This window comes from Podarcis pityusensis (genome assembly GCF_964106645.2).
Source record: "Podarcis pityusensis genome assembly, chromosome: 8".
NCBI lineage: Eukaryota > Metazoa > Chordata > Lepidosauria > Squamata > Lacertidae > Podarcis > Podarcis pityusensis.
In genome coordinates this window covers 36,230,052-36,244,299 of record NC_138033.1, presented here as the reverse complement: position 1 = coordinate 36,244,299, position 14,248 = coordinate 36,230,052, and the positions used below count along the sequence as shown (strand labels likewise).

The following is a 14,248-nucleotide window of genomic DNA, read 5'->3' as shown; positions in this document are numbered from 1 at the left end:
CACTGAACACACTGGAGCTAATATAGACCTATCGACAGCAACCTTTGTTGGCCTCTTCTTTGGAGGGTCCAAGGTGGGGCAGTCTTTAAATTTTGGGGAACACTTCCTCTGGTAACTCAGGAAATTATGCCAATGGAGAAAGGACTTCCTCTCACCCCCCCCCCCCCAAAAAAAAGACTAGCCCTTCATGGTTAGCAGGAAGCAAGACTTAAGCAGAGGTCATCTCCAATTATTGGCACCAATATCCACCTCCAAAAAACACATATTTTCCTCTCCTTAGCTAAGGAAGTGTGTAGCCCTGCACTCATTACTGCAACAGGGAATTGCAGGTAGAAAACCACTTTTATCTGCCAAATTGCTGTCCCATCCCTCATCCTACAAGAGAAAAAGAGCAGGACATCAGTTAGGGATGTAGGAACATGCCTCATTTTTGGTTCTGCTGCAGTTGGTTCATTTTGCACAAGTTTCTTCAGCTTTTCCTCCACTGATGCAGAAATATACAGTATTTCACGGTGCACAACAGACATACATATTTCAGCCATCAACAGATGTTTACACATCCATTACCTTCACAGTGTGTTCCCTTTCAAAGTTAAAGTCCAGAGGGGTAGCCCTACTGGACTTTAATAGCAAAAGCAGAGTCTTGTCACAGCTTAATGATAAAGTTAATGAAGTGGCAGCTAACCCATTGCAAGCCACCCATGGCAGCAAGTCTCACCATGTGTACTGTACTCAGAAGTTGTCCTGCTGAATTTAATGAGGCTTACTCCCAGGTACATGAAGTCATGAGTGCAGCCTCTAGCTAGCCTGATTTCACAGTTCAGCATGAACTTATGTCATTCTGTTCCATCAGCCCAAGCATCAGCGAGGTAGAGTTTAGCACCCTGTCAACACTTTGGTTTATAGGAATTACTCCTTCACTCAGTTGTAATGTTATTTAATCACACAGGTGTCCTTTTTATTGCAGCATTTTATTTCATAAACAGGTATTTGATTCAGAATATGGTTATATGTATATGTCCCCTGAAACATAATGGTTAAGATAATTTATCTTCCCATATACATTAAAATGTAAAGGTGTCAATACGCATCCCCTATTGGAGGATATGTAGTTCCCCATTACAATCCTGGATTTGCATGAAGGGAGGAGAGGAAAGAGAAGGCAGGTTGCAGGACAACAAAGGAAAATTGTAGTTTTAAACTACAATTTTTAAGCAGAAATTTGAATAAAGCAGGGATGGGGTAAAAACAGGGAGAAAGTGGTGATTTTTTTTAATGGCAGAGAAGTGGGTAGGGGGAGTGGCAGATTAAAGCAAGGTTAGAGTACAGCTAGAGGGGTGTTAAGAAAGGCTTTTTGGTGTTAGCTTCTGTACATGGGGAAGTTGACAAAAGGAGAGGAAGGAAACTTGGAGTCAAGGTAAAAACGGTACAGAGCAAGGCTACAGAAGACAAGGGGCATCTGAAAATTTGGTGCAAGGCGAAAAGCATGTTTAGTAGTTGTATGGGCTGGGAAGGGGAAGCTCTGGGGTGGGGTTAGTGTGAGGGGAATGGGAGGAGGAATGGTGAGTGGAGTGTGGCACAACCCTTAAAGGTAAAGGTACCCCTGCCCATACGGGCCAGTCTTGACAGACTCTAGGGTTGTGCGCTCATCTCACTCTTAGAGGCCGGGAGCCAGCGCTACCCGCAGACACTTCCGGGTCACGTGGCCAGCGTGACAAGCTGCATCTGGCGAGCCAGCGCAGCACACGGAACGCTGTTTACCTTCCCGCTAGTAAGCGGTCCCTATTTATCTACTTGCACCCGGGGGTGCTTTCGAACTGCTAGGTTGGCAGGCACTGGGACCGAGCGACGGGAGCGCACCCCGCCGCAGGGATTCGAACCGCCGACCTTTCGATCAGCAAGTCCTAGGCGCTGAGGCTTTTACCCACAGCGCCACCCGCGTCCCGGCACAACCCTTAGTAATAAGCTAAGCGACAACTTGCTCGCAGCCACCCAATCAGCTTCCGAGCCAAACAGGAATCCAACATGCAGCATTCTGTCCATTTACACTATACTGGCTTCCAAAGTGAGAGCTCCTTTCTATGTCACGTGTATGTGAAGAAAAATATGAGGCATGGACCCTGCTCTGTTTGCTTCTAGACAGATATTGTGTTCTCCTAGCTTTTGATCTTGTAAGTAGCAGCTCATGCATACTGAACAAGATTTCTAGTATGACCAAGAAAGTAATCTGCTAACCTGCTCCCCCTCCCTGCTCCATCAAGCACTGAATCTTCCCCACCAGCTACTTTGCTGGGCCTTCTGTGACTAGCCCTTTCAAGAGAAATCTCCACAAGTACACACGAGCATGATTTTGTAAAGTTTTTTTTTAATTATTCTTGTCTATCATCACTGAGTTCTTGACTCACTCTTTCTAAATACATGTACAACACAATGACTGCAAAAGAAGGGGAGGTATAAAAGTATTTTTTGCTAATCCAATATGCAAACATACTATGAATGAAAATAGTTGAGGGGAAATAAATTAAAGGTTATATCAACTTCCCTGCTCTTTTTAATGTGTTAAGTTTCCTATACACCACAAAGATAAAATAAGGGGGCTTATCACCAGCACTGGAAAAGTATATATAAAAAACTAAGGTTCTCCACCCACCCACCCTCCAAGGAATGCCAATAAGCAAGGAATTAATTTTGTGGACCCTGTTACAAGGCTTCTTTTTTGAAAAAGTCCCGGCTGCAGAATAACCAACTAATTTGGGTCACAGGGCAGTGAACAGCCAGGTCAACTAACCTTGTATCAAAGGCCAGCGCTTCATGTTTCTTTCAGCCCCAGTTAATTAGTATGAAGCTCCCTTGCATCTTGACAGCAGTGCAGTTCTAGTATTAGGATGCAGAAGTCCCTGGATAAAGGAGGTCAGGGGGTTTGAAATGCCCATCTCATTTAGTTTTTGAATGGCCCTCCTTCTGCACAACCCTTTATCATAACCCAGTCTCCTGCACTTACCATTCATTGCCATTTGTCACAAAAGGGGCTGCGAGCCACAATACTTGTCAGGCCCCAAGCTCCTACATTGTCATCAGCTGCAAACCTCAGACAGGGCAATCCATATTTAAATATACACCATTTCCCTGTGAAGTCATTCCCTTCTACACACAGTGATGGGAACTGAAGATCTTGAAATCCACTCCTAGGGCTGACATTAGAACTCTTCAAGCCCACTGGCACTACCAGCTACCTTGGCCTCATCAATGCTGACAACTGCTCTGGTCCTCTCAGCCAAAGACTTATATGGAGGGACAAGATTTCTCACAATGCCAGAAAGGCTGACACTGTCAGGGCATTGTAGGCAATTAAAATGGTGATCAGCTTGCAGCTAGGCAATGCTACTTCATTCCCACTGTTGGTAGCAATGTTAGGGAGAGGCTTGGACCTGCATTCAGACCACAGACTAATAATGCCTGACAAGCCTACAAAATGTGGTCGTCATCTGAGCCTTAGCAAGCCTTACTGTTTCTGAGGCACTGTTACTGAACATAACCCATAAGACTATGGGAGCTGTATCCAGCAAGGCTTTATGCTACATGTTTGAAACATCCCACCCTGACAATCAAAAACAGGTTGCTTCAGTGAACCTCACACCACAAAAAATAAGCAATGAAGAAATAAATATGCTTTATACCAGCTTTTGCACCAATCATTTTAAAATAGTCAATTTCTACACTTGGTATTTGATTGTTTCAGTGACCCTGCTGAAAAAAACCTGTGTTGATTTAATCACAAATCACAACTTAATAACAGTTGTAAATCTCTATGATTCTGCATATCAACACTCTTTAGATTGTCCATACTCCAGATTATGACTGTTAAGGGTCGTAGCAGGCACCACCTCAGAAAGAGGCTTCCTTCCTGCAAAAGTGAAGTGCAGGAGAGGGGATGACCCTTATGTGTAACCTGCCATTTCAAACAAGATTTCTGAAAGTTGTTATACTAAAAACATTTAAGAACTGCAGCCCAATTAATCAGCACAATTTAAACCACTCAGAATACATTAAACAACTAATCATTTAATTATAGTTGCCCAAGTACTGCGGGCCAATGTTTACTGATGTAATTTTTTGGGGTGTTTGTTCATTTTTATCATTTCATTTAGTCAAAAATGCCAGAGCAGAAAATACATTAACACTTAATGAAAAACAAATACTTAGTAATAAACAGTTTGCAGTTTACTTGAAACAACCTTTCAGTGTTAAGCCTACTATTTAGAAAAACAGAACAAGCCACAAAATGACAGATGTTACAAAGTTTAGAGAAGTTTCTCTGCTGCTGCACCTGGCTTGTGTAAGGAGGGCTGTGTCCATACTGTTCTGCCCATGAGCTGAGAAAGGGCACCTATTGTCCAGAGCCATCTGAATTTGTGGCAGTGCTTTCTGTGCCAAGAGGTTGCACACTGTCTGTGAAGTTGTGAGCGTGTTCAAGAAACAAGTCTTTGAGTACACTCAGTTCCTTTGTCAGGAGCTTGATTTTAGCCTCCAAGCGTTCATTCTCCTCTTTGAGCTGGTTGACCCTCTGCAGAGTATCCTGGGCCTTCTGCTTGCTTTTCAAACGACTCTTTTTCACCGCCATGTTGTTGCGCTCCCTGCGCTGGCGGTACTCATCACTGTTTCTATCAATTGTGGAATTCTTCTTGCCCTGCTTACTGGGAGGCGTAGCTTTGCCTCCACCTCCAGGACTAATAGGCACCAACTGAGGAACCTGCTGCAACCCACTCGCTTGTGCTTGGGTGTAAATGACACTTACTCCGTTGCTTTCTGCAGTTGTGTTCTGCTGTGATGTCTTGCTCATTTGGACAGGCTCTTCTTTAAACCCACAGTATGATTTATTAGAGAAAGTAAGGTGTTCTAGATTGCCAGGATGTTTCTTAAATCTTCACGTGGATCAATCACAAGTTAAACCTAGAATGAAAAAGAAAGTGTTGGGAAATTTCCAATGGCACACCCATAGAATTGTCTTTGTCATCTGCATTAGAAGACTGCATAGAAAAAAGACATAGGGGATTCTTCATGCAAATAAGTCGCATCCTTTCCCACTCCAGTATGCCAATCACCAACCATGAGCCAACCTCAATGCCTTGATCTTGATTTTTTTTTTTTTTTTTTTTTACAAAAATCAACTTAGGGATATGTGATGCCCCCTGGGACCCTTTATCATCAAATTTCGCCTTAAATAAAGCAAATTGGGGGGGGGTGTTATTCCTCATTCAAAAAAAACAAACAAACCAGTTCAAATGGAAACAAAAACAGATCTGATAAAAAATAAAGAAAGAATGAGTTTTCTGAAGTGGGTCCTGAACAGCCCTGTTTCTTGTGTAGGAAAGTTGCACAGGCTACACCCTCTACCAAAAATCTTCAACTTTGTTAGACTTGTGACCCAAGTTCAACATGCAGTAGCTCAAGAACTTTAACGTTTATCAAATACATGCCACTGTTCGAACTGTAGCCCAGTTGTGAATTCCAATGCACATCCAGTGTTATAAAAAATTCTGGCATTACAGGCAAAACTGCCAGCCATGCTGCTTTGGCGACTAGCTAAGATGCCTTTAAAAGGACAAATGAAACAGAGGCCAAGCCTATCAATGGCTACTAGACCAGGTGCTTCAAAGGCACTGTGTTTTTGAATACTAATTGCTAGGGGTTAAGAATGCAGAAGGGCTACTGTCCTGCTTCCCAGAATCAAGATGCTGAACTAGATGGACTTGTAGCCTGATCCAGCCAGACAACTCTACTAGGGAATGTGGTTGTGCAAGTGTGACAGACAATGATGGTGTGTTGTATTTTTAAAATTCTTCAGTCTGAGCACTCCTGCACTATGCCACACAAAGGTGTCAAATAGTTGTGCAGCCTTTTAAAAACAGAACACAGTCCAGGATGATAACAACCTTCCAGCACAGTAAGTGTTCTACTATTTTAAGTTTTTTTAAATTATTTGAAAACTTAAGTCTCCCAGATTTATTTAAAACAACAACAACAGGGAATCAGATAGTAAAAAAAGTCCCCATCTTCTGTACCTTGTACAGGAATATTGTACATGCAGGTCCTGCTATCTGAATGCTCGCTATCTGAAAAATTCACTTATCCACACATAAAAAATTACACCCAAACTTTGCTATACATTTTGCAGATTCACATAGCCAAACAGCCAACTTTCTTGTTTATTTGTGTTTTGCTGGTCAACATCAGTCATGGAAAGAGGGAGTGAAAAGATATTGGACCAATCCCACATTAGAAATATTTCCATAAGAAATAATGGAAATTGTGGACTTCTTAATGCAAACATTTGCCTAACTAATGATTCCCAGGGAATGCATTGTGTTCAGTAAGCCAGATCTGCTTGTACTTGGTGTGCTGTGTACTCAGCAGCAGAAGTTGCATTACTGAGGGAAGGAGTGTCCGATACTACAGCCTACAAAAGATCACAGCAGTACAGGGATACTATATTCTTTACTCCGAATGTATTTCGAGGCTAGGGTTCTGTACGCACTTTTCAGATATTGCAACAAATATTGTTTTGCACAGCCCTATTGGACATCTCTCTCCTTTTCCAATACTTTAGAATTCTTAATTTAACAGATCACTGTTACTATTCATATTCATCTATGTATGTATGTGTCGGCACACATACACAGACAATTAGATGTCCATCAAATTAGCAGAAAAAGCAAAAAATGCTGTGCAATCCATCAAACACTTGGATGAGAGTACTATTTTGCTCAATGAACCTTACTTCTGAATAGATATACAGAAGATTATGTTGCAAGACAGTCTTGAAGTCTTTGGGTATTAGCAAATTTGCATTTGAATTATTCTGCTTTAAGGGCATAGGTTGGTGTTCTTGACAGGCATGCAGACATATGTATATGTACACAATGAAGAATATGGTGTTTCTACGGACTGGTAGTTTCAGAATTACAGTTGTCAAAACATGTCTGGACTCTGGAATAAATGCAGTTTTTATTTCTATGCCTTTTGCTGAGGGCCTTTACAGCTATTTGACTTGCCTTATTGCCTCACCCTTAGGCAACCTCCCGGCAACATGCCTGGATGTATTGAGCTATCATAAAGACATCCCTAGTGGACAAATGTCTAGCCAGGTCTTAAAAAGCTTCCAATTTCACAACCCTGTCTTGGCAACTGGTCTTACTGTCTAACATTTGCTCTACATTTGCTGTACTTTTAGACTCACTTTGCTCAAATCTTTCCAGGTTGAAATGAATACAGGAGTCATGCAAACAAGTATATTTACTCACTTGTAAGTAAGTACAGAGGCTTTTCTTTTCTATCTCCATAATGTCTCCATATATACCTAGTGCAGCTCCTGGACCACCACTTCCCAGGGGCAATTATGAAAAGGATAGCAGGGGCTTGTCTGTTCAGCACTATGCTGCTATGAGATTTATAATGCTTTGTAGGCTCTCACCACCATTCTGCAAGTCCAGGTTTGGGCAGAAGTCCAGGGCTCATGACACTCACCAGAGGGCAAGAACATGCCCTCAGTGGCAAATGAAAGTCTCAAAGCCTGTGCATCATGAAAGCTTAAAGTACAGAAATTTATATTCCAAGCAATTTAGGGGCAGCTGCATATGTGATTAACCTTCACAACTGCAGATAAGCCAACAATGAACTTTTTATTTTCAAAATTATACCTAATGTTTGGATTTTACATATGTTTAATGCTTGAACCTTTATTATGAACTACCATACTGAAATGTGCACTTTCATAACAGGAAGTAAGCAAGGAATTGCATCCCTAAATATATAGATTCATGGAATTGTAGAATTGCAAGGGACCCCAAGAATCATCTAGTCCAACCCCCCTGCAATGCAAGAATCACAACTTAACATGACATATGGCCATCCAACAATGCTTAAAAACCTCCAAGGAAAGAGAGTCCACTACCATCCAAGGGAATCTTTTCCACTGTCAGGCAGCTCTTACTGCCAGAAAATCCTTCCTAATATTTAGTCGGAAATTCAGTATCTCATCCAAATATTGCAATTTCTAATTATTCCTCTTTAATACGTAGAATGAATTACCGTATTTTTTGCTCTATAAGGATCACTTTTTCCCTCCTAAAAAGTAAGGGGAAATGTGTGTGCGTCTTATGGAACGAATGCAGGCTACGCAGCTATCACAGAAGCCAGAACAGCAAGAGGGATTGCTGCTTTCACTGCGCAGCGATCCCTCTTGCTGTTCTGGCTTCTGAGATTCCGATATTTTTTTCTTGTTTTCCTCCTCCAAAAACTAGGTGCGTCTTGTGGTCTAGTGCGTCTTATAGAGCGAAATATACGGTATTTGCATCCTGGGCTGCCAAACACCCTTATTACATTCACTCTTTGCCTCTTAGCCAAACATGGCTCTATAAAACACATAGCAAATACAACAATCAGCTTCAATAACACACTTAATTCATAAAAGCTGTCCTTAAAAAAGGAAATAAAAAGAAAGGACCTGACCCACTTTCTACATGCAATGATTGAGGTAGCCGGCCAAATCTTTTTTTGGGAAGGTGTCACACAGAGAGGTTGCCATTGCAAAAGGCCCACAACTTTCACTAGCTTCAGTCTAGAATCTCTCAATGTAGCACATGCCCAGCCCTTCCCGAAGCCTAGAAAGTGTTTCCTCTTTTCAGATACACTGCTTTGGGAGATAAAATTAACCTCCTTTTTTTGTATTAAAAAAAACAACCACCCATCTGATGCCAGAGCAGGATACATTCATAAAATGTAAAAGCAAAATCTACAGCAAGTCAAAAGAGATAAAAACAGCCAGTCAGCTACAGCACAAATATCCAAAACTTGTCCAGGTAATTAAATCTCAAAAGGCCTGTGGGAAATTGTAAGTTTTCAACTGACATGCAAACATTTTACCATTATTCTGTTATACATTTGATATACACAGGGATGCTATAATTAATCTGTAATATAGGGATAAAATATTGGAAACCTAACTGGCAGAATCCGAGACCAGGGAGAAGACTTGGTGGAAGAAGATTGGCAGAAATTTAAAGTTTATTTACAGAAACATTGTAAAATTAAGGAATGTTAGAAGGATGTTGGAATGAAATAATGTGGTTTTAGCAGAAATGCTATAAAGGATTAAGAAAAAATAGATTGCTAAATGGTGAAGGAGGGAAAGTAAATTTACATTATATTAAGATAAAATAGAGGACAAAAATTGGAAAAGATGGAAAGGATTTGCTAAAATAGCTAATTGAACTAGAATACAAAAAAGGGAGGTGTGAGGAGGTCAAGGAAATAAGCAAACGAAAGATAAGTTATGAGAAGATTCTTTGTAATTTTTTTGTTTTTTCTTTTTTTCTTTTCCTATTATTGCGATGTGATGTTTTGTATCTTTTTAATATGCTGTTTTTTAATTTTTCTTTTTGTAATCCTTTAAAATCAATAAATATTATTTTTTTTAAAAAAAATATTGGAAACCTAGAGAAATTTGGCTACAGAGGAATCTAGCCAAAGCAAATTAAACATAGGAAGGTCAATGCCAACAGCATATGGACCCCTTTGAAGGCTTAACAGACCAATACCGAGGCTAAAATCCTACGAACACCTACCTAGGAGTTCAAAGGCTCTGCTACTGAGTAGACATGCATAGAACTGCACTGTACGGCAACAACTTAAAAACACAAGCAAGGAGTGACCAATTCCCAAAATAATTTGTCAGGATGGACAAACAGAAGAGCCTCTTTCCTTCAGCTTAAGTGAAGAAACCTATTGGGTATAAAGTTTAATGACAGAGCCAAGATGTTTAAGTACATCAGCAAGAGGCAATACTGCCATCACCCGATACCCAAAGCCAGATAAGGTATTTTCAGAATAGAACACTGAGCCTCATTTGCCTTGCTGCAATTGTAAAGAAAAGAATAGGATGCACCCAAAAGGTGTGGTCATATTATGCTGGAAGTTTTCCCCACAGCACTGTCCCCATGGAAACTGAAGGCTGAACAGAGTAATGAGGAAGACACATAAAAAGAGATGCCATTTCTTTCTTGTAAAATGAATTCTGCTGTGAGGAGTTCTGGACCTTACACTCTGGAAAAAGCTCTTCAAGAGAATGATCCAAATACACAGAGGCAGATTTCCAGCTACCTTGTTAACTCACAATTGCAACACTTGCTTCCTCTTGCTCAAATTAGCCTCTTAGAAAGGTATAAGCAGGCACAACCATTTGTTACAAGGAAGTAGCCAAGGCAGATTTCAAGTTCATTTCCTTATTACAGCAACATTATTTTTAAAAATCCAACTTATACTTCAATGGTGTGTCGTTTACAGTTTATTTTAGCATAATTTTCAGACCAAGCTGCTAAAGTTTTTTGTTTGAAAAATTAAAGAAAATACTGAAATTAAAGATGGGAAGAAGGGAGGCGGGGAGAGACAGAATCAGAAAAACTGAATAAAGCAGAAATGCTGAGTGTCTTAAACCATCTTCTAATGAGAAACCCCCCTGGGATGGCCACACAAGAGGATAAAGCAATTTTCTAATATTGTCTGCAAGAAAAACATACTAGCATAACTGGTCCTACATCAGTATCATAAGAACAGATTTAAGATAAACATTTACACCAATTTAAAAGAAAAGGTATGCAAGCAGTTATAGTAAGCCTGCTTTTGCCACTCAGCATGGTAGTCTTAATGCTGTACTGCAGCATCAGATAATGCAGACGCATCTATTTCTTTTACCAAGTCTGTAGAGTGTAGGCTATGCACTGGACATAAGGTTTGCAAGTGATCAAGGTAGTTTTCACGGGGGGGGGGATATGCTCTGGATATTAGTTTGATGGGCACCTTTCAAATGACTGTGGCCCAAGAAGTCCACCAATAACACAACAAATGTTACAGAAATACACAATAAAACCATCAATACAAATAAATATATACAGAAAACCATTCCTTTTCCTTCTTACACATCTCTCCACTCAACACCTCTCAGTCTCCTGGCTGTTAATCAGGACTTCAGCCATCCACCCTATCTTTCAATAGCTATGGTTGCCGCAGTTATCTACAGTGATGATGTTGTGAGGGTGATGAAGAACAGCATATGGCACTTGAGATAAACTGTGCATGCTGAAGATAGGAAGTGAGCTAATTCCCAGCAAATGACACACAAGTGCAGTAGAAGCCCTGAGCCTCAGGTTTGTCACAGAGCATCCCATGCCTACTGCCACCTTTTGTTTTATTCTTATTGAAGTCTAATAACAGAAAAGAGAGGTATACATTTTTAAAAACAATCCAAACATAATAAAATGCAAGAAAGAGAAATATCCACAGCAGCAGATGATCTCAAGTCAGCCTCCCCACAAAAAACATGTTTTCCCCAAGATAGCAGGACATATATAATGGGGCCAGCCAGACCTGTTTCCCTGGGGTATCACATCCTGTCATACTCAGCTACTTCACTCTAGTTGGCAGGAGACTATTGAGAAATAATAATATTGATTAGGATACATGGCAGAAAGGATATGGGAGTCAGGTAAAGGTACCTCTCTTGCTGCTTTAGAATATATACCTGTTGCTAAAAGCTCCATCCCACCAATCCTAGCTGGCTAATACCATGGCTGCCTCACTGGAACAGGGCTCTCCATTTTATTTTTATTTTTTTGTGAGAACTGAATATTGCTCTCTAAGCCCTTAAACAGCACCAATACTAACGAAGGAGAGAAGCCATACCATTCAATGCTCAACAAAGTCTGGAAAGTCAAATATGAAGTTTCTAGGTCTCTACAATAACAGCCCCCAGACACATTTAAAAGGCCACAGAATGTTAATCAGCCAAACGACTGGTTGAAGAGAAACATTTTCACCAGGAGCCTAAATATTTCAGTGGATTTACTCCTAAAACTTAGTTGCACACAATCCAAGAACTATGAACACTGCACTGAGCATCTTGGAGTAAAGGCAGGATATAAATGTAGCAAATAAAACTTCAGTGGTAACTACTTGGTGAGCCCAGAAAAAACTGACTGGCAGCCCACAAACTAGCACTGCCCCCCCCCCCCCGGACCTTCGTAGCTCTAACAAATTTGAATCAAGGAATGGTAAAATATTTGGCTACAGTTTCAAGTTACATAAAAAAAGCACTTAAATGTGACACTGAAATGCCAAAGGAGGTGGGTAAACTATGCCAAAGCACAGGTGCTCCATACTTACAAATCAATATATACTTGTACACAGCAGCAACTTTTCTATCATGAGGGTGTGGCTGGTAGTGAGAATAGGAAAAGTGGCAATCCTTCTTAAAGACAATGTGTCCTTTAATGTGTTCACCCTTGCTTCTAATTGTCCCCATTTTAAAAGTAGTATCTCAGGCAAAGTAATGTTGTATCCTGAGTGGCAGATCTTAATACATTTAAAAGTACATTGCAAGATTTCACAGAGGTTTCCAAAAGTGTAAGACCTGAGACACATACAGGGAAAAGTCACAACTTCCCTCAGAATCTATAGGACTTGTATGCACAACATGGATTTTATTTTACAGAGCAGACTTCCCCAGCCTGGTGCTCTCCAGATGTCCTGGATTACAACTTCCATCATCCCCAGCTAGCACTGCCATGCTGGCTGGAGCTAATGAAATCGTAATCCAAAATGTCTGGAGGATATCAGGTTGGGGACAGTATTTTAGCAATGCATTAGGCTGGGCATAGGATTTTAGCAATGCAAGTTATTTCAAAGATCACTGGCTACAGACTCCCTGGCAGAAAAAGCAGCTAGTTTTGAAACCAAGAATGTTATAATAATCCTAGAATACATGTCAAATTTAATTATTATTTTTTACATTTCCCCTAACTTGGGAAACAGTTTTCACTTTTGCCTTCATCTAACCACAGATAGGAGCCCTAGCCTCAATGCTCAGTGTCCTTACATGTTGAACAACTCTTTATCAACATGACAATTACCATTTCCTGAAACTCCTGAGAGCACAGAGGAGGTAGGTGCACAGGCTGACCTACGAACAGCAAAGCCCAGACTTGTGCCGATGTGTACGGAAACTGAAACGTGGAGAAGAGAGAATTGTGGGAAACGCTTGTGATCGCTCTTCTGTTAAGTTCGCCCTGAGCTGGATTTGTTTCTTGTGGGTTTAAAAAAAAAAGGAGAAGGCTCGCCTCAACACAAGTAGGGGCAAGGAACGAGCGGCCCAAACCAGCTGCATTCGGAATCAAATGTCCTGGGAGCTTCTCTAAAAAAACAGAACAGGTTATTAAGGGAAGCCTGCAGCTTTGCAGCTCAGAGCCTGGAAAGAAGGTGCAGCCTAAGAAAGACCCTTTAGGCAGGCTAAGAAGGGTGGACTCAGGCACTCTCTCGCTCTCTCTCCCGCTCCCTCCCTCCCCTGGGGGATTTCCCATGTGCCAAGACATGACCTCATCTCAGCAGGGACGAAGGCAGAGTTGCTCGAAGGTTGCATCATACTTCAGAGAGAGAGAGAGAGAGAGACGCGCTCCAGACACGCGCTCCTCGGCACGGCCGGCGGGTCCCCCTCCGTGAGGAAGCCACGCGTCTCTCGCCCCGGCTATGGGGCACAGATGCTCCTACCTTAGAGGCCCCTAACCCTCCAGCCCCCGCTCCCCACTCCCTCCTGCCCCATACAGAAAAACATGGGAAACTCTCCCCCCTCCACACCACGAAGCCCCCTCCTCTTTACCCCACATCACTATTACCACCACCACCACCCCACACACACACCCCACCCCACACGTTTCTGGGCCTTCGCGAGCCACCGTGAAAAACTCCCTGCTCTGCGGTCGGCCCTATATTGGTGAAGTAAATATACACATATAAACAAACAAACACATTCCTTGGGAGGGGGAGCTCTCACCCCTCTAGCCGCGTTTGGCACCGCCCCCAATCTGCCCCATAGGCGCCTCCCCAACCCCTTTAACGTCCCGTTTATAAATCCCAACAAGTGGGGGGGGGGGAGGGTGATAGAAGCCCTTCTGAGGGGGGGCCCTCTCGCGTCTCCTTCTTCCCGCCATGCCTGCCCCTCTCCATGCCCCCTTTTCCTCCTGCCCCATAGGGAAGGAAGACGTTCTCCCCGGCCCCGCCCAGTCTCGTGCCGTACCTGGCCCAGGTATCGATCCGGGGGGCTGCGCGGGGAGGGGGGGAGGCGCGAGCCTGGCCAGGCCCGACTCGCTTTTTCTCTTTCTCTCTCTCGATTCTTTCCAAACGCGGGGAGGGGGGGGCAAGA

General features: G+C 42.2%; 1 protein-coding gene across 2 annotated transcripts; it reads right to left on the bottom strand.

Moving 5' to 3' along the window:
* Nucleotides 1–2,345: 2,345 nt before the first annotated feature.
* Nucleotides 2,346–14,245, bottom strand: CEBPG (CCAAT enhancer binding protein gamma). Of its 2 annotated transcripts, XM_081017097.1 has the most exons (3): nucleotides 14,123–14,220; nucleotides 12,963–13,055; nucleotides 2,346–4,950 (listed from the first exon to the last, which is right to left on the bottom strand). In XM_081017097.1, the coding sequence occupies exon 3, from the start codon at nucleotides 4,838–4,840 to the stop codon at nucleotides 4,388–4,390; it is 453 nt and encodes a 150-aa protein (XP_080873223.1). In that variant the 5' UTR covers nucleotides 4,841–4,950; nucleotides 12,963–13,055; nucleotides 14,123–14,220; the 3' UTR covers nucleotides 2,346–4,387. The 2 variants fall into 2 exon arrangements, with proteins under 2 accessions (XP_080873223.1, XP_080873222.1); XM_081017096.1 differs by lacking the exon at nucleotides 12,963–13,055 and having other exon boundaries at nucleotides 14,123–14,245.
* Nucleotides 14,246–14,248: the final 3 nt, after the last annotated feature.

Excerpts from the sequence above, each read along its gene's own strand:
- CEBPG (XM_081017096.1), bottom strand. The coding sequence starts at position 4,840 with ATGAGCAAGACATCACAGCAGAACACAACTGCAGAAAGCAACGGAGTA.